The 24,746-nt window shown below is 44.1% G+C and overlaps 2 protein-coding genes across 4 annotated transcripts in view; one reads left to right on the plus strand and one right to left on the minus strand.

Annotated features, from left to right (window-relative positions):
- The window catches only part of LRP8 (LDL receptor related protein 8), a 234,577-nt gene that overhangs the window by 202,445 nt on the left and 7,386 nt on the right, over positions 1-24,746 (plus strand). For 2 of the 3 annotated variants that reach the window (XM_066597574.1, XM_066597575.1), the window contains 10 exons: positions 459-587; positions 5,989-6,108; positions 6,925-7,050; positions 8,365-8,536; positions 14,231-14,458; positions 15,122-15,240; positions 16,570-16,709; positions 16,995-17,136; positions 20,263-20,415; positions 23,349-23,585. In XM_066597574.1, coding sequence (XP_066453671.1) covers positions 459-587; positions 5,989-6,108; positions 6,925-7,050; positions 8,365-8,536; positions 14,231-14,458; positions 15,122-15,240; positions 16,570-16,709; positions 16,995-17,136; positions 20,263-20,415; positions 23,349-23,585 — 1,566 coding nt within the window. The remainder of the gene's footprint in view (positions 1-458; positions 588-5,988; positions 6,109-6,924; positions 7,051-8,364; positions 8,537-14,230; positions 14,459-15,121; positions 15,241-16,569; positions 16,710-16,994; positions 17,137-20,262; positions 20,416-23,348; positions 23,586-24,746) is intronic. The other variant, XM_066597576.1, reaches the window with a different exon arrangement.
- Positions 17,665-18,357, minus strand: LOC136621812 (uroplakin-2-like). Its single transcript, XM_066597578.1, has one exon. It carries the CDS (start codon positions 18,343-18,345, stop codon positions 17,713-17,715), a length of 633 nt encoding a protein of 210 aa, XP_066453675.1. The 5' UTR covers positions 18,346-18,357; the 3' UTR covers positions 17,665-17,712.

The following is a 24,746-nucleotide window of genomic DNA, read 5'->3' on the forward strand; positions in this document are numbered from 1 at the left end:
TGCAGCGCTTTTTCTTTCATCCAAAAGCCAGGCAACTAAGCAGAAACTGAACGAACCCCGTTATAGTCAATGGGTTCCCTTCTGGGCCGTTCAACCATTGGGGATTCCCCTTTCCTTTCCCCCCAAATGGAGCATGAAAACAGAACTCGGGGCGCAGATGTGAAACCACCCTTAAAGGACCTACAGAAAAACGTTTTCTTCCTTCTGAAGGAGAGCTAATTAGCATACACAGGTCTTGGTGCAACATACTTTGAAAGTTGTGCTCTTTTTTTTGCAAGCCCGCCCGATGAAGGGGCCTCTGTGCTCCGCAGGCCTGCAAATATAATTTTTTGGTTAGCCAATACAATACTTTTGTCTCTCGACACACAAGTGCGGTTATTTTTTATCACACAACTGTTCTGGCAAACACGGTAGCACAGTATTTTTGCAGCGACCAGTAATGCTGATTTACTTTGCAGCAGTGGAAGCGCCATGTGATGCAGAGGGAACATTTCAGTGCAAAAGTGGGGAATGCATTGACATTCGGAAAGTGTGTGACTCTCATCAGGACTGCCGTGACTGGTCTGATGAACCTCTAAGAGAATGTGGTGAGTTTTCTTGGGTCAGTCGCCTTCACTGTATGGCACTGTATATCCATTAAAGCAACCCTCCGGTCCCAGGACAAAATTTGTCCAAGGACCGAAGGTGGGGGATATTAGATTACCTAGTATCATCCTCTTCCGGTTTTGTCTGCTGACCCGCCTCTTTCCTGGAACCCCTCTTCATATGTTTAAGATGGTCACAATGATTCTTGGCGAATCCAATGCACACTATGGTGGTGGTGTATTGGTAGTCTTAAGACCTCACGCTCTTCTATGATTGGTCAGTGATGCTCATATGAGCAGCAGTAGCCAATCGGGAAGCAGCAAACACTGTCTGACTACCAAAGAACAGTGTGCATTGAGTAGTAATCACAGTGCCATTGCCGTGTTGGAGGACTGAAGAGACTCCAGGAACATGCGGATCGACAATGGAACCTGAAAGTTGACTGCATCAGGTTATATAACTCTCCCCCCATCCCCTTCCCTTCCCTTTCTTCTGGTCAATGGACTGATTTTGTCCCGGGACCAGAGGGCTGATTTAAACTGCATAAAATCGGCATTTGCATTAGTAAGCATATATCAGTATGATGGTATATGTCACATGTTCATTTGCAGGATTCCACTGTATAAAGTAGTGCCGCATACAGCACTATTCTATAACCTGAGAAAAAGGTATATAGATATATACTGTCTAACCAAAAGTAATTGGACACCTGAGCAAGAATCAGAAGTGGTATTTATATCCATATGTTAATACTTAATGGGGCTCCTTTGGCTCTAATGACATCGGATACTCTCTGTAGCATACTTTCTACTAACATCTCATACACTTCAGCTGGTATTTCCCTCCATTCATCCTGCAAATCTATGGCAGGTTCTCTCAAAGATGGTGCATTGGCCTATCTACATTGGTGCAAGGAGAGTAGTCATTGGACAGTGAGCAATAGAAGAATGTTCTACGTAGTTCTACGTAATGTGCTGCCGACAATGTGGTAATACTCTGGGAATGGTCAGCAATACTTCCAACAAGACAACACACCTTGTCACAAATCCAATGCTGTGTTACGTTGGTTGAGGGGTATGGATGTTCCACGATCGGACTGACTTACACAGAGTCCCAACCTGAACCCTGGAACTTCAGGTCAGGAAATATGAACAAGCGTCCATATTCTTTGAGAGAACTCGTCAGACATTTGCAGGATGAATGGAGGGAAATACTAGCTGAAGTGCATTAAACATTAGTAGAAAGTATGCCACAGAGTATCCAATGTCATTACAGCCAAAGGAGCCCCACTGAGTATTAACATATGGAAATAAATACCTCTTGATTCTTCTTCAGGTGTCCAATTTCTTTTCGTAGGATAGTGTATACCCGCTTGATGCCAAAGAACACCCTTTTGATCTCCAGCTGGTGTCTGGGGCCTCTGGATACGATTGGCTTATCTGTGGGAAGCCTTTCTAGTGCGTATGGCAAATAGACTCTGCAAATGCAGTGCGATATTAGTTTTCCACGTGTTTCATTATTTTTGTGCGGATAGTAACAGAACTGAGATTTCCGCTACTTCCACATGAAGAGAATAGAAGTTGGATCCTGCAGCAGTTCAATTCACATGGGACCCAGAGGCAGCATTGGATCACATTTACAGACTAAGTAAACCTCATGTAATAGTAATGTGTTGGTTTTCTGTAAACTCGGATCCCTGTTCTCATTAAGCTTTAATAACTCAAACAAACTTCAGGATTTCAGCTGTCTGAGCTCTTGCCCAAATCTCTTCCGCTAGGCTCCAAGCGAAACAGCGGCCTGCATGTAATAACTAGGATATACTGACAGTCTACATGGGGTAGTAAATTAACATTTATGTTTAACGAGAACCGGTCAGCTCTGACATATCTGATTTAGTAAATACAGCTTCATTTCTTAGAACTCCGCATGATGCTGTTCCACAATTATTCCTCCTGGAAGTGTTTGAATAAATTAACAACCGGGTGTTATTATATCTCTTGTTAGTGTTATGAGGCTTGTATAAAGAGTCTAACATTGACTTGCAGGAATGCTGCCTTCCGGTAGGTGTCGCTGCAGAGGTATTGTTCACTCTTCCTTATTTACATATTTCCCAGAGGAGCATGGATGACCTTATAAGTCTCCTGCAAATAAGGAAGATGGAAACATACCTCTGCAGCGCCACCTATTGGATGGCAGCATTCCTTCAAATCAATGTAAGACTCTTTAACAAGTTTGTAAAACAATGATTGGGAATAGGAAACCAAGCCAGAAAACCATACACACACCGCTTTTTCGGGTGTTCACTCACCTTCTAGCTGCTCTCCTTAAGGAGAACCGATACCCTTCCCAACTCTTGTCCAAGTGTCATATGGCTACATAGTCTGACTATGCCCAATCATTGCTGATAAGCTCAGACTGTGTAGAGGCATTTTTACAATTTCTCACTCCATGTAAAAGACCATAACTTCTCAGTTGTCAATTTATTCATACATTTCCAGGAAGAGTAATTGAGGAAATACATAATTGATAGCACTTATTGTGCCATAAGACATAACTTTGAGTTTAACCCCTTCCTGCAGATGGATGTACTAATTCATCCTAATGACTGTGTTCATGCTGCAATAGACCATAAGAGTATGTTCACACTGCAGAATTTTGGTTCCATGGTAAAGTCGCGTCCCATTGCTTTCATTGAAAATCCACGCCATAGTCAATATGGATTTTAAAAACGCATTCTGCAAAAAAAGTGACGTCACTTCTTAACGTGGATTCCATGCCTTATCCACATTGGGAATCCCACGCACGATCTGCGAGTTTACATGCGCACAGCCACAGCGGAAATCCGCAGCTTAGGGTCGTTTAAAAAAAAAAAAGTTCAAGCGAAAGTGAGCTCTAATCATCCGGTCTAAACGCGAGCCAACCACAAATGAGGATCATTCGCTTTTCATTTGTCTATTTTATGCAGACATAAAAATGATCGTTGGCTCGTTCGCTTATCGTTCGGGTTAAACAGCGCTCGTTCAGTCCTTTTCATTCACTTATACACGGACTGAGCGGTTCTCGTTTGAACGAGCCAACAATGCATTAGTGGGTCTGAACAGGCTGCGTGAGTGCGAACGAGTTAGCGGTGACGTCACTCGCTCGTTCAAACGAGAATTGGCTCGTCTAAAAGGACCTTTTAGCTGCAGTTTTTAAAAGTGGATTCCACCATGTGAACCTATCTTAAGCATATGTCGAGTAAACGCATGGGAACAGTAGCCATGCCCATATCATCGGCAGCGGGTGTCAGCTGTAATATACAGCTGACATGCCACTGCAATCGGCTACCTCTGATCTGGGCTGTTGAACACCTTAGATGCCGCAGTCAATAGCAATCATGGAGTGCCGATTAGTTTTCATGGCGGCCAGGGGCCTTACAAGAGCCTCCAGGTTTGCCCAAAGCAACTGCCTTATATATGATCTACACTGACAGGCAGTAATGCTTTTTAATAAAAAGATCAGAGTACCTCCGCTTCCAGTAAAATGCTAGGTATATGATACCTCTACAGTCATAGCAAACAATACAGAAGGATAGCACATTATTTAAACACTGCCTATGACATAACATAAAAACATTTGTGGAATTGCTACTTTTACCTCCATTCCTCCCATTAAAAAAAAAAAAAATTATAAAAAAAAAAAAAAAAGAGGCAAAATAACTCCAACCAGTCTCACAAAAAATAAAATTTAATACCGTTTCCCTGAAAATAAGAAATTCCCTGAAAATAAGACCTAGCGTGATTTCAGGCTTTTTGAAGATGCTTGAAATATAAGCCCTGCTCCAAAATTAAGCCCTGCTAACAGTTAATTAAAAAAGTCCATTTAAATAGTGTCCAGGCAGCTATACATGTAAAAAAGTTAAACCTTTTTTGAACAAAAATTAATATAACACACTGTCTTATTTTCGGGGAAACACTGTACCCCAAATTGGTGCCAATAAAACTACAACTCATCTCCAAGAAACGGACTCGTACGGCTGTGTCAACAGAATCATGAAAAACCTCTAGCTCTTGGAATGTATTGATCGAAAACAATTGCCGCATCCTTTCAGGGAACCTGACACATTGAAATTACAGTCTAATCTGCCAGCAGAAGGTTATAGAGCAGGAGCGCTGAGCAGATCGATATACTGTATAGTGTTATGGGTATGAATTCAGCGTTACTTGAATTTCATTGGGAGATTGAACAATGACACTGCAGCACCACCTATAGGAAGGCAGCATTCCTGCAAGTCATTGTTAGTCTCTTTATACAAGCCTTCTAACAATGACTGGAAATTGAAAGCCAAGCCAGAATCCATACACAGACAGCTGTTTCGAGGTCTCCCACCAAGCCAGAAACCTACTGCACACTGATGAGCGGCAAACACCCCTAAACAGCTGTCTGTTTGTAGCCTGAAAGAACCCATTGGAAACAATGAGCTTCACATACATGCGTGTTGTAGCGAGATTTTGTAGCCCGTGTGAAAAAGGCCAAAAACCCATGGTCGTTACAGCTTTTTCTGCATGCACGCTCGTATGAGGAGGGCTGTCAATCTGGAGTAGCACCGCCCACTGGACTTCAAAGCATTGAAAGAACAGAGATTTAAAACGCATAAAACACAAGTTATACTGAATAATCATTTTTCACAAAACTGTACATCGATCTGCTCCGCTCCTCCTGCTCTATCACATGCTGCCCATAGGTTGGAACACATCTTCAAGGTGACTGGTTCCCTTTAAGGCCCAAGACTCTGGCCTTAGGGGATTAAAGACCCTCCAGTTTCAGGACAAAATTCTGTCCTGGGACCAGATAGAGAAGAGGGGAAAGTGGTAGATTGCCCGTAGTTGTTGTTCTCTGCCGGCCATCCAATTCCATGTGCTATTTTTGGCTGTCCAGGATGGCATTGGTGGTGTTAGACTATCAATGCACTATACCTGCTCTCTGATTGGCCAGGGCTCCTCACATGAGTAGCCTCGGCCAATTAGAGAGCAGTGCACATTGTGCATTAGGCAGTTAGATAGTTGTGACATCCATCATGGACTGCCAAACCTAGGGCTTGGAATTGGTGGATAGGAGAACAACAACTATAGGTGATATTCACCCCCTTCCCAATTTGATCGCAACACCGGAGGGTTGCTTTATTAGTTCTACTCCGTTTGTTTATTTACAAGAATTTTCTAGAGATTTATCATCAAAACTATTACACTAAAAGTGGAGATATTTCCCATTAAGATGCAAAAAATACTGTAATATAATTGGTTGCTACGGGCAACTATTTGTTTGATTAAATCCCAAGATTCATTTTAATTAAGAAAAAAAAAACAATGTTTGGGGGTATTTTTTTTCATTCAGTGTCCTATAAAACAATTCATCCTTTCCCAGGTGTCAACGAGTGCTTGATGAATAATGGCGGTTGTTCACACATCTGCAAGGATCTGAAGGTGGGACATGAATGTGACTGCCCCACGGGCTACAAGTTAATTGACAAAAAAACCTGCGGAGGTAAGTAATACACAATGTTTTTCAATCGTCTTCTTTTCAGCCTCTTATCAATCTGTTGGCCTGTAGAGGTGGCCATACACATTAGATGAACGTTGACAAGACCCGCCAAGCCCAGCTGACCATCTAATGTGTATTGAGGTGTCCCAACTCTACAACAGCTATTGGAGGAAAGAAGGATCGGGCATGTTAGATTTCAACATGCCCCATCATTTTGTTCTCAAAGGAGATAAGCTGTTATTAGAAGTGTCTGGCCGCAGATTGGGGCCCTTTTCTACGAAACTACTATTAATCGGTTAACCATTAGATTGTGCGAAACTGGCCGATAATCGTTTAGTGTAGACTCAGCCAACAATTAGACGACGAATGATAATTCGTTTGCTTTGTTCATCTTTCATTTTATGGAGGCATAAAGCTTGATCATAATAGACAGGTGTAAACAGGCAGTTCATCTTTGAATGACTGCCTGTTGACTCTGAATGGAGGTGGGCGGCCAAAAGACCTCTCAAAGCACTCCACCTCCATTCAATGAGCTCCTGTATGGAAGCACAAAAGGACGACCATCTTTGGGTGACTCTTAGGCGCTTTAGCATCTGACAATCATCCTGTGGACAACCACCCTTGCTCCCCGTTGAAACTCTATGCATGATTGGCCAAGCCCAGTGCTCCTTCTGGAAAACTAGCGGATGCTTTCCTGGAGAACCCCTTTAATTTTTTAGTTTTTTTTTTCTTCGACCTCACCAGCCCTGAAGGTCATATATGTTTATTTTGTATTTCCATTGCACATTCCCATATATCGCCTTGTTTGTTTGATTCCAGACATTGACGAGTGTGAGAACCCCGATGCGTGCAGTCAGATGTGTGTCAATTATAAGGGAGATTATAAATGTGAATGCTATGAAGGATTTCAGATGGACAGCGTGACGAAGACGTGCAAAGCTGCAGGTGAGTGTCGGGGACATCTACGTCCGCAAGGAACGTGTAATGACGAGAAGCAGCATTGCATAAAGTTACTTATTCACGAGCTTACAACGAGGAACATGTTTACAAGATGTTTTGGCATAAAGACAATATCGAGAAGCCTGGAGGGAGTAGCGTAAAGGCAATGAGTCAAGTACTCAGCGGTACGTTAGCATATGTCCATTACAAGGTCTTCTGGATAGTCGCTGTGCACACTCACATGGGGACTAATGAACAAAGTTGGAGGTAGATGCCAATTATGATACAAAGCAGAACTTTGTAGCCCTATTGATATATTGGCCGTGTAATCTAGAGATTTGCTTTCTTGTTTCTTTTGTTGGAAATCTGTTCAAAAAGGTTTTTAGAATGCAAAATGGGTATTTAGATACCCGCTTAAAGGGGTTATCCAGTCAAATTAAACTTCTGGAAATTACTCCTCCTGCTGGAAAAACACAAGTTGCCATACTCTCCTCCACTAACACGCCTCCGTTTCGCTAGGGCCCGGTCTCCTGTTACTTTCTACTTCCTGTCTAAGTTATGACATCCCTACAGAGGGACGTGTGTAGCCAATCAGCGGCTCACTCCGTCCAGTGATTAATTGCAGTCATTACATGTGCCTCTTGTCAGTGATGTCATCACTAAAGCAGGGGAACGGGCACCTTGGAACCGGAGTGGTAAGGAATCGGGTGAGGTGAATATGGTGACTTTTTAAATGTTTTGTTTCCTGCAGACTGAGCAGATATGTGACTGTCAGTCCGCTTCCCATTGCAACAGCAGGGATCGGTGAAGACACTGATCCCCGCTCTTAACCCCTTACATGCTGCGATCAATGGGTAAAGAGCTCTCACAGGGAGTGCGCTGCCTCTGGTGTCCGGGCCAGACATGGCCTGTGATCGGGATACATCAGGATTGGAGCAGAAGCCGCTGCTCCGACCCCTGTGTAGTAGCCAGTGCTGTAATTACAAGCACAGCTCTTATTGAAATCACTTGCTGCTGCGCTTGTAATTACAGGCTGGGGTCCCATTGATTTCAATGAGAACTGCGTCTGCAATTACAAGCACGGGCCACAACACAAGGGACTAAGCAGCGGCTTCCACTCCGACCCAGGTGTATCTGGGCCCTGCCTGGATAACCCCTGGTTAAGGTTCAATGCCCGGCCAATAGGCCTTGTGTATGACGTATGATATAGCTGGCCACTTTTATATACATAGAGTATTCGCTTGGACGATTAATATTAGACTGTCGTTTACTGTTGAAGTCGCATGTAAGAAGTTGTGAATCCCTTCCTGTCTCCTACAGGACAGAGTCCGTACCTGATCTTTACAAACCGCCATGAACTCCGCCAAATCGACCTAGTGCGCAGAGATTATACACGTCTCGCCTCGCAACTAAAAAATGTCGTGTCTCTGGACGTAGAGGTGATAAGCAAAAAGATCTACTGGTGTGACCTCTTCCATCGCAAAATTTACAGGTAAGCACTTCAGAAAAGTGCATCCAGTAAATATCTTTTGTTGCCCCCGCTGGGCGTGTTTTTGAAGTGTTACTCTTATCTTTTATCATTAACCCTTTGCAATCCAATTTTGGATTCAGGGTTTCCTAGGGGGCTTTCTCTTTCTGCCATTATACAATGGCGCCATCTGCTGGCTAGAGCCAGTACTGCAGTATGTGACATGCCGGAGAGGTCCCAGACAACAGAGCGTCCAGTAATTGTAATTCTTACAGTTAATACAGTAAGAATACCCTGCCGGACGTCTTCCAACATCAGAGCTGAAAAGCCTGCAATCAGAATGTCTTTGGACGTCAGACAGTGGATTGGAAAGGGTTAAATGATAAGGTACACATCCATACGGTGCGGTGCAAAATGCATATGTCTGCCTGTGACCGATACCAGAGATGTAAGCACTTCCACCCTCTTTCTGGATCAGATTCTGATACATGAAATACGAGGTTGGATGTCTAAAAATGTATCAAGTATAAAATAACTGTTGCAGATATAGGATTGTAATGTTCATGCACTCTTTAATGTCTCCATATTAGAGACACAATTGTTTCTTCTAGTCAGCAATGACTGCGATATCTTAGAATTCCTCAAAGGGGTTATAAAGTTATCACCCATCCACATGACCACTGTAGTATAAAGAGATGAATAAAGTCCCCCCAGTGGTCCATTATCAATCAGCTGCCGTTCAGGACACTAGTAAAGTTGAGTTGACGTCCTTCCCCTTTGAATTTCCCCTTACTAGGTATATATTAGACAGGTATTGCGTATCTCGGACCAGATGAATCCAAAACTACTCGTGTGGGCTCAACACGCACGTAAAATCACAACAGGAGACATCATTGTCATATTTTCATGGTGGGTCACACCCACATGGAGTTATGAAGGAAATATGTATTCTAGGGATTATCTGTTCCAAGGTAAGCCAGCCCCTACGAGGGGCTGGAAGGAACTAAATGGGAGTTACCTCAGTGAGAGTTTAAAAATCGCACACGGACGTGTTTGGGGTCAGCCCCTTGGAGGTCACATACGTGAGGTCTGGTCCGATGTTCTGGCGCGACTCCACGCCAAAGAATGGTAACACTCTTACTTTAATCCCTGTTGTGTTACTGTCTGTGATATCACATGTATGTCTCTTGCTGATTATCTTGTAACATCATTTTTGTATTTTTCTGTAAATAAGCTTTGTTCTTTTCTTTGAGAATTAAACATTAATTTAATTAGTGCGCCTCGTCCGTGTTACACGAAACCATATTCTCCGAAGATTGTATTCATAAATCAGGTTACAATTTACCGTAACGAAACTGGTGGTGGCAGCTGTAAGCATATTGTGGAGCTCTGGAGTGCGTTAGAACGGATCAGGCGGTGATTTGAGCTTTCACTTTGCATCTGTGCAGAAGTCGGGGAAAGCTGGGTACAAATCAGCCTGTATCCTAACGACTGCCAGCTTGCAATACTACAGAGTGTTTGATGACCGAGGAGGGATCGATAGGTATCGTCCCTTCCCCTCTCTACGCTTGTCTGGTGAAGGACAAGTTGATTTACAGTGCAGGGCCAGGCGGATTGCTGTAGAGTTGTGGCTGTGGCTCATGGTCGCTTTTCTGGTCCTGGAAAGCTGGGTACCAGTCACTCCACAATGTAAGAGCATTTCCTCCTCGCCCTACCCTGCTACATGACAACCACCACTTCATCCATGCAAGGACCATCAGGACTGCCGTTCTCAAGATTCCCAGTGACTGGACCAGCACCGATTTATAAAGTTATTCCCTATCTTGTGTCCTAACTTTATACCTTAGCACAACCCCTTTAATTTTAATCAATGTGGTGATGTGATAGTTGCCATACATGGACACTTCACACTCCAGTTGGTGTCTTCTCTTCAAGTAACATATTATGTTAGGCCGAAAAAAGACGTGTCCATCTAGCTCAGCCTATTACTTCCCCAAATGTTGATCCAGAGGAAGGTAAAAATCCTCAATGAAGTAGAAGCTAATTTTCCCCATTTTTAAGGAAAAAATTCTGACTCCAATCCAGCAATCAGAATAACCCCCAGATCAACAACCCTTCTGAAGTGATCAGTGACTATAATGTTTAACATTTTAGCACTCAAGAAAGGCATCCAGGCCCCTCTTGTACTCTTCTAGTGAGTTCACCATCACCACGTCCTCAGGCAGAGTTTTCCACAGTCTCACTGCTCTTACAGTAAAGAACCCCCTTCTATTCAGTGTAGAGATCTTCTTTTTTTTTTTTTTTTTTTTCAAAAGTGAATAACCCCAATTTTGATAGCCTCTCTGGGTATTGTAGTCCATTCATTCCTTTTATTACTGTAGTTGCCCTTTTGTACCAAGTTCAGCTCTGATAAGTCCTTCTTGAGTACCGCTGCCCAAAACTGTCCACAGTATTCCATGTGAGGTCTGAGCAGTGACTTGTAAAGAGGAAGAACAATATTCTTGTCATGTGCCCCTTAATGAAGTTCCCTCCTTGTACTTTCTGATCCACATTTGGATCTGTTACTTCCCTTTGTTTTCTACAGCCTTTTGTTCTCCTCCTGCCTGGAGATGCCCCGTCTTACCCTCTTAGGCCAAGAAACTTTTGTTCATCAGACTAAACTATTTCTCTCATACAAATGAAAAGAAAAGATGCTGCTACCACCCACTCATCAAACCAAGGCCTCATGTCCACCGGCGGGTCGGATTCCGCTGCGGGCTCCCAGCAGCGGCGTTCGCGCTTACCCGACATCATCTTGTTCTTTCTGTACTGTGGATGGTTCGCACAGCTCGCTATCAGACATGCGCAGTACAGATTTTATATTTAAATCTTCTGCTTTTCCCACGGAATCCGCGGCCCATCCACAATGTCAATTGAGGACAGGCCGTAGGTCAGACAGCTTCCATTGACTTCAATGGAAGCCATCCGTGCGGGAACCGCAGGAAATGGAGCATGCTGCGATTTTTTTATTTTTTTTTTCATCCGCAAGCGGAAACTGCAATTGGTTTCCACTCGTGTGCATGAAGAATCATTTTTCCATCGCATGCTATAGAGGGTTATTGCTGCGGAATGCCCACCCCGGACCCCGCAGCAAAGACTGCAGCACATATAATGAGGTAGTACACAAAATTTTTCCAGTCGCTATCCAGTTTCTGTGTTTGTACAGATGTCAAGTGCATTTCTGAGCAAGGAGCATGGGGGATACTGTTGGATGAAGGGATGGTATTCTGAGAAACAATGGTTGTTACTTAACACTTTCCCAGCACACGATGATTGGGCCACGACTGCAAGGAAGTTAACATATTGGCACTCACCCTATCTTGCATTCTTCTTCCTCTCAGGTTGAACAAAAATTGCACCCCAATATAGTCCATACACCGCAGATATAGGCTGCGCCACTTGTGCGTTGAGTCCCCAACTTATATATATGTAGCTATCCAGCAGGCAAAGGGTTAAACACTCCTAAAGGGGCTTTTAGATGTCGAAACGCAAGCCAACAACTGAAAGAGAATCATCGCTGGCTCCTTCACTGAACGTTCGGTTTAAACAGCAAATTATTCAGGTTTTCATATTAATTTATGCAGCAAACGTTAAGACTGAACGATTCGCATTTGAACGAGCCAACGATTCATCTGCCTGTCTAAATAGGCTGCCCGAGGGTGAATGAGCGAGCCGTGACGTCACTCGCTTGTTCAAATGAGAATCGGCCAGTGACTGAATGCTCATTCCTGATCACTGACCCGTGTAAAGCTGCCCAGCGATCCAACTAGAAGTGTTAAATATTCTACATGAGCTCAAAAAATGATGGTCAGCGGGGATGTGCAGCTGCTGCTCAGTTAAAGCCAATGTGGCGTGATCTGCTGCAGGATACCCATACGGAACCTGTATGACTCCAAGCTAGAGGTGGTATAACAGGGTACTAGAGCCTACATGCCCACCCGTATCTCATCTTGTATCCAAGCTAGAGGTGGTACAACAGGGTACTAGAGCCTCCATGCCCTCCCGTATCTCATCTTGTATCCAAGCTAGAGGTGGTACAACAGGGTACTAGAGCCTCCATGCCCTCCCGTATCTCATCTTGTATCCAAGCTAGAGGTGGTACAACAGGGTACTAGAGCCTCCATGCCCTCCCGTATCACATCTTGTATCCAAGCTAGAGGTGGTACAACAGGGTACTAGAACCTCCATACCCCCCCATCATATCTTGTATCCAAGCTAAAGGCGATACAACAGGGTACTAGAGCCTCCATACCCCCCGTATCACATCTTGTATCCAAACTAGAGGTGATACAACTGGGTACAAGAGCCTCTATGACTGCCCGTATGACATCTTATATCCAAGCTAGAGGCAGTACAACAGGGTACTAGAACCTCTATATCCCCCGTATCATATCTTGTATCCAAGCTAAAGGCGGTACAACAGGGTACTAGAGCCTCCATACCCCCCGTATAACATCTTGTATCCAAACTAGAGGTGGTACAACAGGGTACTAGAGCCTCCATGACCGCCCGTATCCAAGCTAGAGGCGGTACAACAGGGTAGTAGAGCCTCCATACCCCCCTTATCACAGCTTGTATCCAAGCTAGAGGCGGTACAACAGTGTACTAGAGCCTCTGACCGCCCGTATCATATCTTGTATCCAAGCTAGAGGCGGTACAACAGGGTACTAGAACCTCCATGCCCACCAGTATCACAGCTTGTATCCAAGCTAAAGGTGGTACAACAGGGTACTAGAGCCTCCATGACCGCCCGTATCACATCTTGTATCCAAGCTAAAGGTGGTACAACAGGGTACTAGAGCTTCCATGACCGCCCGTATCACATCTTGCATCTCCCTTCAAGGGGTCAGTTTTCCACAGCAAATAAATCATTTTATTCTGATATTGTAATCACTTCTTTATGTCAGTATTATAATCACACAGAAAGTTTCATTCGATTCCGACAACTCCTAGGGGAGGGATTATTTTTGACGATGAGTGTATAATTAGAGGTTTCTTCGTACACTTGTATACAACAGAACACTTGGGTCTCCATCTATCCTATACAGAACGCTGCAGACATGCAGGATGGAGCGCCCTCTACTGTTATGTAGCTAGGTGAAGATGGATTTCTCAGCCCCGTCTTCATCTAGCTGCATAGCAGAAGAGGGTTTTTATTTTTAAGAAAATCAGAATGGGCTGATAAAACATTTAGCAAAAATGCTCAGAATCACCTATTCTGCACGATTAAAAAATAAAGTGTTTATACTCTTTTTAAAACGCCGCCTGAAAGCAGGGAATGTGATAAAATAACAAGATGACTGTTACTCCACTGCTAAATTCCCTGCCGCCCCAGGGACACCGCTGTGGTGGTCTCTGTTAACATACTGCAGTGATAATAATCCGACCACCCTCACAGGATGGCTGCAGCCAGTCACGGCCATCACTGGTCACATGCCAATGTGCTACCATCACCCCTGGGGACAATGATTGACTACAGCGATAATATGAGCGTCCTCCGGGAACCCCAAACTGTTAGAAAGAAGGTGCTTGTTCAGTCTTCAAACCATCATGTCAAGACACTCCGACGCAAAGGCCTTCCCATCCCGCTATAGTTTTCCAAAGTCCGTGCGCCATCATACGACTTTGCATCGAGCATTCCATGTGCTGGAACAATAACGTTCCTGATTATTTTTGCAGTGCTCCCCTGGATCGGGCTGCAGACCCCGCAGAACATGTTGTCTTAGTTAACAGCCATCTCCACTCCCCCGAGGGTCTTGCTGTGGACTGGATCCACAAGAACATTTACTGGACAGATTCCGGAAATAAGACTATTTCTGTAGCAACTAACGATGGCTGCAAACGGAAAACACTCTTTAACCAGAGCCTGGGAGACCCGAGAGCCATTGCAGTGGACCCTACAACAGGGTGAGTTCTAGTATGTAGAGGACACAATGGGGAAATGTCTTAGAGGTTCCTCATGATGCATTTTGTAGTGGACCATACCAAGTCCAGTAATGTAAATGTCCACTTATGGGTTGCTGTAGAAGTATATGGAGTGGACATACTACAGTGGGAACATATAGCTGTATGATAGCAGATGTGTCAGTCTTCTGTGCCCTGTACAAAGCACTGACTACCATCTCCCATGCAATATTAAATGCTACATGATTAAAGGGGCCGTCAGGGATTTTACTATTGATGATTTATCCACAGGATAGGTAAATCAATAGTTGATCGTTGGGGATCCGCCACTCAGGATCCCTGCTGATCAGCTGTTCTCCAGACCCATTGTCAGTGGGGACAGCGCTAAAAGCAGATAGGACTGTCTGTATTGCAGCTGCATGATTTGGTACAGCTCTCATTTTAATCAATGGGAGCTGTGCCTGTAATACCAAACTGGGCCACTGCAATGCTGACAGCGCTGTCTGCTTCCAGTTGTGTCTGCACTAACAGTGAGCCAGCCCATCAACTATTCATAACCTATCCTGAGGATATATACAATTGTTTTTCTATATACAGTATGTTGCATATGTTATTACATTAGCATTTGAGTGATTTAGTATTATTCCTACATATGTTTGCTTTCAGGTTCATGTTCTGGTCGGACTGGGGAGACCCCGCTAAGATAGAGAAGGCTGGCCTGAACGGGGGTGACCGCCAGGTGCTGGTCTCTGATGAAATTGAGTGGCCCAATGGCATTTCGTTAGGTAGGTAACAGTATGATGCGGAACATGACAGGTTACACAACCTTCCGTTTTAATGGGTTACAGTAGTGTGTCGCCTGCAATTTATGCCATAGGCAAACTATTAATCAGGGTTTGTGAGTGGCAGGGATAGATTTGATTTTCTTATTTAGGACAGTCTTGCTTGGAGGCTGTTCACATCACATCATGATTTAGTTATCCATAAAACATAGACATTTTAATATGGAAAAAAAAATACTAAAAAGTGTTGCATGATCTACTGATGGAGCACTGTCCTGCATAGTGTAATATACATATGCAGAACAGCCTTCAACATCGGAGCTCTGTTCTGCATAGTGTAATATACATATGCAGATCAGCCTACAACATCAGAGCTCTGTCCTGCATAGTGTAATATAGATCTGCAAAACGGCCTTCAACATCGGAGCTCTGTTCTGCATAGTGTAATATACATATGCCGATCAGCCTACAACATCAGAGCTCTGTCCTGCATAGTGTAATATAGATATGCAAAACGGCCTTCAACATCGGAGCTCTGTCCTGCATAGTGTAATACAGAATAGTTTCCCACATCAAAGAGCTGTCCTGCATACTCTAGTCATTTTTAATTGACCTATATCGCCGTCTGTCTGTCATTAAAGAAATTAGAAATGAATAGAGCCTTGTAATATAAATATATGTTATATCCATCTATTTGCAGGATTATTACAAATTATCTTCCTGATGTGAAACACTCACAACTCGCGTTTTCTTTTCAACAAAATTGCTAATAAAGTCATGGCAATTTATGATTTTTCGGTTTTAACTCTCCCATTGGTCTATGTATACTTGCATTTCCTATAAAATTACCGTTCTGGACAATCTTTTCTTTTGTTTGGTGCCGTTTCTCAATTATTCCTCCTGGAAATGTGTATAAATAAATTGACAACTGAATGCCGCCATTCTCCTTTTCAGTGAGGCGTGTCTAACTCTGTGCAATAAGTTTGTTGTAAGTGCCAAACTGTAGGGATGCACCCTCTGATAAAGAGAATGGTAACGCCCAGTTGTCTGTTTGTTCCAACCTTCCCAAGAGGAATGACAGAGGGTTAGTGCAACACAGAATTTTAAGAAAAGATGCCCCAAGATTGTTATTTCATAGAGAATATATGCGTTTACTAAAGTGGACAACTCTGGAGAGCTGACAGGTCCTCTTTAAGTGCCATCAGACAGGTGGCGACATGTTTGTTCAGTGAAGTGTCCTTTATAAAGTCCATAATCCCCTGCGTCATGCATCAGCTTGTACGTTCTAGGTTTCTGTGCTCTATCATTGATTATCCCGTCTTATTACTCCAGATGTGCTGACCCACCGTTTGTATTGGGTGGACTCGAAGCTCCATACCCTCTCCAGCGTGGACTTCAATGGCTCGAACAGGAAGCTGCTTATCTTCTCTGAGGAGAAACTCAGTCACCCATTTGGTCTGGCGGTGTTTGAGGTGAAAGCCCTATACTGTAATATAGGATAGGTGATCAATGTATGATCGCTGAGGGCCACATAGCGTTTGGCTGGTTCCTCCAGTCCCATAGACTTTGGTGCTGCAACGTGCATGCTCGACTGCGCGCTCCAAATGTGTCGTCCTCGTGGCCATGTGATGAGGAGGAACAGGACAGGCACCCATAGCGATCATATAATTACCACCAATGCTACAGAAATGTTTTTAGTCTAAATCTACCTACTTTTATTTCACTTCTGTTAATCTTCCCCCTCTTTGGTCCTCCAGGATAAGGTGTTTTGGACCGATCTGGAGAATGAAGCCATCTTCAGCGCCAACAGATTGACTGGAAAAGATATTTATCTCCTGGCTGAGAATCTCAACAATCCTCATGATATTGTTGTAGTTCATCAGTTGAAGCAACCAAAAGGTACAAGGGGCTTCTGTTCCGTAAAGTGTCTGAGGCCAATTATAATTATTGGTTGGCATGTATGTGTGCACAAATAGATATTCAGGTTAGTCTCTGGTACCCACCTTACAAGAGACTGTCCATTGACTGATGGGTTTTGAGGTACAGTCATACCTCTACTTTCGTCGCCGTCTTCTTTCGCCGGTTTCCAGTTTCGCCAATTCTTCAGCACAGAATTACACCTCTACTTACATTGCTTGCTCCCAGTCTCACTGGCGGCCGCCGGCCCACGTGACCTTGCTGTCCAATCACAGACGTTCATGGATTGCTCCAATCACAGCCATTCATGGATGAATGGCTGTGATTAGAGCATCCAGCGCTGGCTGTGATTGGCTGAGTGGGCTGTCACTCAGCCGACTCACCCAATCAGAGCAATCTCTTGCTGGGGGGCGGGGAATTCTTTTTTTTTTTTTTTTTTTTTTTTTTTTTTTTTTAGATTTTGAAAGTTTTATTTTTAAACAAAGCAATAAAAATATCTTAGGGGGCAGGTTTTCTCCATTTTCAGTGTAGGTTAGTTTATTTCAGTGAAGATGTGGGCTACTTGGGTTTTCCAAAAGTAACAGCAAGGCCAACAAGTAGCAGGAACATGGCAATACTGAGCAGGACTGTGATGACCACCATTCCTCCAGAACGTCCTTCAAAGGAAGCCTTCATTTCTCTTGGGTTTGGAGGCAGATCTCGGGTCTTGAAGGGCTGCGACCAGTTTGTGTACGCAATCTCTTTATTACCATCATTATACAAAATAAAGCGTATCGTATAAGCAGTTCCAGGCAAAATTTTTATAACCTGGTTGGCATTCTGATTACTGATGTCTGGTCCTACTTGAAATACATAGAGATCTGTTGGTGAACGTTCTCCAAACAAGGATGAAAACTGTGGTACTTGAAATTTGTGTGGAACAACATAGGTTTCATTGCTGTTATCAGTGATCTGGACCTGCACTTCTATCTGGGAAGTAATCCTTGGGGCCACTGATGTATCCAACGCCTGGAGCATCCATTCCTCATACAAGCAGTAAGGTGGCTTCAGCCAGATGACAGTTGATAAAATTCTATCCTTGGAAAAGAGTGAAATTTTGTATTCATCCAGGAGCAGCGGCTTCCGCTGAGAGAGAACACACCGTGTAACAAATAAGGCGGCCAGTAACCCTATGCCCAGTATGTGCCTCATCTCCCCAGCGCTGCAGTGTTGGAGGCGGGGAATTCAATCCCCGTCACTAGCAACAGATGCTTTGCCGGCTTGACAAGCGCCCGGCAGCCGGGCAGAAGCTTCGAAAGCAGTGGTGGGGACCCCAACGGCACCTGAAAGGTGAGTATTGAGATATATTCCTCCTCCCCCCCCCCCCCCCCCCCAGGTAGTGTAACTAGAGAATTAAGCGCTTCCAGAAACGCAGTACCAAGCTGTCTCTCAATTTTGGCGGCGCTGAAACTGCTGCCCATTCATTTCAATGGGTGACACAGGGCCGAAGACGCTTGTGTGAACAGCCCTGTTGAAGTGATTGGGAGTGTTATATAGCGTTTAGCGCTACTCTGAAAAAGCAGCGTTAAAAACTGTACAAAAATGTGGTTTGGTGTGTTTTTTAGAATGTCTATAACAAATTAATTGGATTTACATTGATTCCTATGCAAATAATTGCCTGGAGTTGTTTATTGGTTTCAAGTTTAGCCGATTGCTTTCGGATGGATTACCAACGAGACTAGAGGTTTTACTGTATTTGTTTTCATATCGGTTTTTAGTATGTAGTTACTATGGTCGCATTTATACTGTTGTATATATGAGGGTATCCTCCACTAGTGGTGTTCGTCATGATCGGCCCGGCTATAAAATCAGGCCGATCATCCTGATCCGATTTGTAGCACAAATCTCCAAAATATTGGCTTTGAGCAGAAATGACGGGTGTGTTGGCTTGATCCTGCTCCCTCTTAGTGCTGGAGTACTAGGTTTCAATCTGACCCTGATGGGGATTTGAACCTGGGACCCCACCATTGAAAGGCAGCAGTGCTAACCACTGGAATGCCAGCACCGCCACCGCTTTTCAATCTTTTTTTAAATCTGGTCAGTCACTTCCGACCCAATTATTTCAATAATCGCTCAACACTATTCTCCACCCATGGCCATGTACAAAACACACCCAGGGTCCGCTCCTGATATTGGTGGTCTTTAAGCGTCAGAATAATGGTAGGCATTCTGTCTACTTCACTCTTGGATAGACAAGTTCAGGGCATGTTTACCCAAATAGCCATGAACACCCATAGCTTAATGGGTCATGGCATCTGCCACGATTTGCCCATTGCTGGCACCAGCCCTGATGTCAACAATAAGATATTTTTGGAGAATGTGTGTTAAGGTTACATAAAGTGTTCCTAATTTTTGTCAAATGTAAGAGTTTTTATGCCAGTCAGAGGTTAACTACATATTTTAGCAATATATTATCAGTGTTTGTTTAAGCTAAACAGCGCCATTGCGGTCTATAGGCTGTGTCTGGTATTACTTTTCAGACTCATTCAGGTACACTGTAGCCCTAGTGTACTGTGCAAATAATATATTATTAACCACTTACCTACTGCATAACGTGAATATATATCATGAAGTTGTGAACGGTGTGTGACGTATGCTTGGGAGTTGAGTTCTTTCCAGCTGGCGCCCCATCGGCTTCGGCCTTGTGACTGCTCCCTGAGGGAGCATAGCCGTGCAGAGCCTAGGGAAGGCTCCAAGGGCTACTATACATGAATACCTATCATGCATTTCTACTTGTCTGGAAAAAGAGGATCAGCGGCGCTGCTGGAGAATAGGACCGAAAAGTAGATTTATGTAACCATTGCCTGTGGTAGGGCTTTATTGGCAAAACTGAAAATTACTATATACCGCAATATTAAAGTATTGCGGTATGTAATACAATTGATCAAGTGATTGGAATGTCAAGTCCCCTATGGGTACTAAAAAAATGTAGAGCAAGGTTTACTAAAATAAAAAAATAGAAAGTGAAATAAAAATTTTATGTCATTTTTTTTGTCCATGAAAAAAATTGTGTAAGTTAAAAATGCAGAAAACAAGCTATTGACTGTTCAATGACTTAATGTTTTGCAGCTGTAAACGCCTGTAACCAAGGCCCATTTCCTAATGGTGGATGTGAATACCTGTGCCTGGCAGCCCCTCAAATTTCTGTCCACTCTCCAAAATACACATGTGCCTGTGCTGATGGTGTGGAGTTGGGGCCGGATATGAGGAGCTGTGGTAAAGGTAAGACAGTAGAATGTGGGGTGAAGGGGTTTAGTGCATCAGGAACTAAATCCTCGATGGAAAGATATTGATGATGCGCTGGAAATATAGTATAGATAAAGATATCAATAGAATTAAAGTGAACCTGTCAGGCTTTTTTTTTTAATCTGGCGATTGCAAAGAATAGAGGCGGCTACGCTGAGCTCAGGGATATAGTGTTTCTATTATTTTATTCAGTGTTTTCATGTGAAAATACTCCATATTTTGCCAGGATTTGCAGTAAGAGCCTGTGAGACCTGCTTGCCCCTCCCACCCACACAAAGAGCCTGTGAGACCTGCTTACCCCTCTCACCCACACAGAGCCTGTGAGACCTGCTTGCCCCTCTCACCCACACAAAGAGCCTGTGAGACCTGCTTGCCCCTCCCACCCACACAAAGAGCCTGTGAGACCTGCTTACCCCTCTCACCCACACAAAGAGCCTGTGAGACCTGCTTGCCCCTCTCACCCACACACAAAGAGCCTGTGAGACCTGCTTGCCCCTCTCACCCACACAAAGAGCCTGTGAGACCTGCTTGCCCCTCCCACCCACACAGAGCCTGTGAGACCTGCTTACCCCTCTCACCCACACAAAGAGCCTATGAGACCTGCTTGCCCCTCTCACCCACACAAAGAGCCTGTGAGACCTGCTTGCCCCTCCCACCCACACAAAGGGCCTGTGAAACCTGCTTGCCCCTCCCACCCACACAAAGAGCTTGTGAGACCTGCTTACCCCTCTCACCCACACAAAGAGCCTGTGAGACCTGCTTGCCCCTCCCACCCACACAAAGAGCTTGTGAGACCTGCTTACCCCTCTCACCCACACAAAGAGCCTGTGAGACCTGCTTGCCCCTCTCACCCATACAAAGAGCCTGTGAGACCTGCTTGCCCCTCTCACCCACACAAAGAGCCTGTGAGACCTGCTTGCCCCTCCCACCCACACAAAGAGCCTGTGAGACCTGCTTGCCCCTCCCACCCACACACAAAGAGCCTGTGAGACCTGCTTGCCCCTCCCACCCACACACAAAGAGCCTGTGAGACCTGCTTGCCCCTCCCACCCACACACAAAGAGCCTGTGAGACCTGCTTGCCCCTCCCACCCACACACAAAGAGCCTGTGAGACCTGCTTGCCCCTCCCACCCACACACAAAGAGCCTGTGAGACCTGCTTGCCCCTCCCACCCACACAAAGGGCCTGTGAAACCTGCTTGCCCCTCCCACCCACACAAAGAGCTTGTGAGACCTGCTTACCCCTCTCACCCACACAAAGAGCCTGTGAAACCTGCTTGCCCCTCCCACCCACACAAAGAGCTTGTGAGACCTGCTTACCCCTCTCACCCACACAAAGAGCCTGTGAGACCTGCTTGCCCCTCTCACCCATACAAAGAGCCTGTGAGACCTGCTTGCCCCTCTCACCCACACAAAGAGCCTGTGAGACCTGCTTGCCCCTCCCACCCACACAAAGAGCCTGTGAGACCTGCTTGCCCCTCCCACCCACACACAAAGAGCCTGTGAGACCTGCTTGCCCCTCCCACCCACACACAAAGAGCCTGTGAGACCTGCTTGCCCCTCCCACCCACACACAAAGAGCCTGTGAGACCTGCTTGCCCCTCCCACCCACACACAAAGAGCCTGTGAGACCTGCTTGCCCCTCCCACCCACACACAAAGAGCCTGTGAGACCTGCTTGCCCCTCCCACCCACACAAAAAGAGCCTGTGAGACCTGCTTGCCCCTCCCACCCACACAAAAAGAGCCTGTGAGACCTGCTTGCCCCTCCGACCCACATGTAGAGAAAGCCTGAGAGTCGTCCTCCCGATACCCATAATCTGTGATTTGAACATCATTTTGGTATACAAACTCATACAAGAAACTCTGTCAATCAGTGTGGGGGGACGGGTGAAGGAGGACCCACATGTTTTCTATAACAAATATTGGCAGCATAGTAACTCGCCTTTTATAAAAAAAAAAAAACCTCTGAATCAAAGCATAGAAAACTACTTCTCCCCAAACTCCACGTCTCCTTCTTCAATAAAGGTGACCCTCAGACACAAGACCTGACGGTTCTACTTTTAAAGGGCCACTCTAGTGACATTTTTCTAATTTATGTAACTATTCTTTCAGTGTGTGTGTGTGTGTGTGTGTGTGTGTGTGTGTATGTGTATATATATATGTATGTGTGTGTGTGTGTATGTATATATGTGTGTGTATATATATATATATATATATATATAATGTGTGTGTGTGTGTGTGTGTATAGAGAGAAAGATATTACATTGTTTAGTTATTCCTTTATACCCGAGTCCTTCTGCTCAGATGGGTCATGTGATCTCATTCTAACCACCTGATAATTACTTGGCTTTATGTTCTCTCAAAACGTCATTTCAGAATATTTTCTGTTTGATGATATTGCATGGACTCTACCACACAAGCTCTTCGCAGGGAAAGGAGGACACAGACACTCTCATTATAGTTACTGCTGATGATCAGAGGCTCCTGTCACACAGTTATAATGAAGGAGATCACAGCTCATCCTCCTGACTGTATGATTATGGTCTTTTGCTTATTTAGGTGAATACAGAAGGTGATGGCAATGTCCTCCCAGCAGAGGATAATACAGGCTCTAGCTGGTCATGTGATACTGTGCTGATGCATCATGGGACGGTTAGCAGAACATAAAAAAAAGCGAGCAGGAAAAAAAATCAAATTGTCAAGGTGGTGGTTGATAAATATCAGACAGGAGGCTGCACTGCATAAAATGACTGCAGGCAGTATACATAGGAGACCTCCAGAGTGTGACGGGCAATCAGTTGAAGGGGCAAGGATAGAAAAATGTGGTCCTTAAATTAAAAACGTGGAAATGTAATATCCATTACATATATAATAAGAGCGAATATTGTCATTTCCTTCCTTTTATTAGTTGCAGTGATTACAACTACTCAAGCAACTGTCCCACCGCTCCTGACGGAGTCTCCTACTACAGAGTCCATTCTTACTACAGTTACCAAGACTACTGCAAAGCCGCAGTCCACCACCGTCACTACCACTGGGATAACCTATCATTCCAGCCCTACTGACAACCTCCGAACTACCTCTACGTCCAGCCACAGAGAAATGCGGGTTACGACTACTGCGAACAACAGCGTCTACCAGCACTGTAAGAGCCTCTTATGTTGTCCCGCTACCCCCCTACCTTGGATACAATCCAGTAGCTGCTCTAAAATATACCTATGTCAATATACAGGGTCCATTTTTTTGTACAATTTCTTGCCTAACCATCCAAAGAACAACCATTTAACCCTTTAAGGACCAAGCGTGCTAAATAAAACTGAAAAACAGTCAGTAAAAACACATAAAAAACCGCCCTATATGTTACGGGGGAAAAAAGCGCAGCAAAAATAATTATGGTAGCTGAAGGAAAAAAAACAGGGCAGTAAAACGACCACATGGGTAAAATCCCTAAGAAGTCTCTGGTACAAAACCGCCTCATTCCTAAGGGGTTAACTAGGAATTGTTACTTAACCAGTTCCTCAATATTTTAGTTTAGTTTCATGAAACATTCAGCTTCACTTAAGGACAAGGCCCTTTTTTCCCCCCTCATTTTTGTTTTTTTTGCCCCACTTTTAAAAAATCACCACTCCTTTATTTATCCATCGACGTGGCTGTCTGAGGGCTTGTTTTATGTGGGACGAGGTGTATTTCTCAATGCTACTTATATAATGTACCATAACAATTATTTATTATTATTACATTATTATATAATGTACTGAAAAAGTTTTAAAAGATTCAAAATGGAGTGAAATGAAGAAAAAAAATCACAATTCCACTATCTTCGGGGTTAGGGTCTTGTTTCTATGGCGTACACACTGCAATAAAATTCACATGCTAACTTTATTCTATGGGTCAGTATGAGAACTACAATACTAAATTTATATTTTATTTTTTTTGCTGCACTACTTTAAAAATAAATAAAAATAGAGTATCATTGGAAAAAACTAAAATTATTTTCTGCAGCCATAATTTTTTTTCGTTTTTTTTTTTGTCTACATAGCTGTGTGAGGGCTTGTATTTTGTGGGACGTCCTGTAGTTTCTATTAGTACCATTTCTGAGTACATACGACTTTTTGATTGCTTTTTATCACATTTTTTCTTGGAGATGGGGGGACAGGAAAATACATAACGTCAGAGATGAGGGGGGGGGGGGTGGACGATGTTTATTGTGCGGGGTAAATAATACGTTGCTTGGTTAGATTGGACTTTTATGGACTCAGCGATACTAAATATGTGTTTGCCATATTTATAATTTTAAAAAATCTAA

This window comes from Eleutherodactylus coqui, chromosome 3, assembly GCF_035609145.1.
Source record: "Eleutherodactylus coqui strain aEleCoq1 chromosome 3, aEleCoq1.hap1, whole genome shotgun sequence".
Taxonomy (NCBI): Eukaryota; Metazoa; Chordata; class Amphibia; order Anura; family Eleutherodactylidae; genus Eleutherodactylus; species Eleutherodactylus coqui.

Coding starts and splice junctions, on each gene's coding strand:
- LOC136621812 (XM_066597578.1), bottom strand. CDS start 18,345: ATGAGGCACATACTGGGCATAGGGTTACTGGCCGCCTTATTTGTTACA.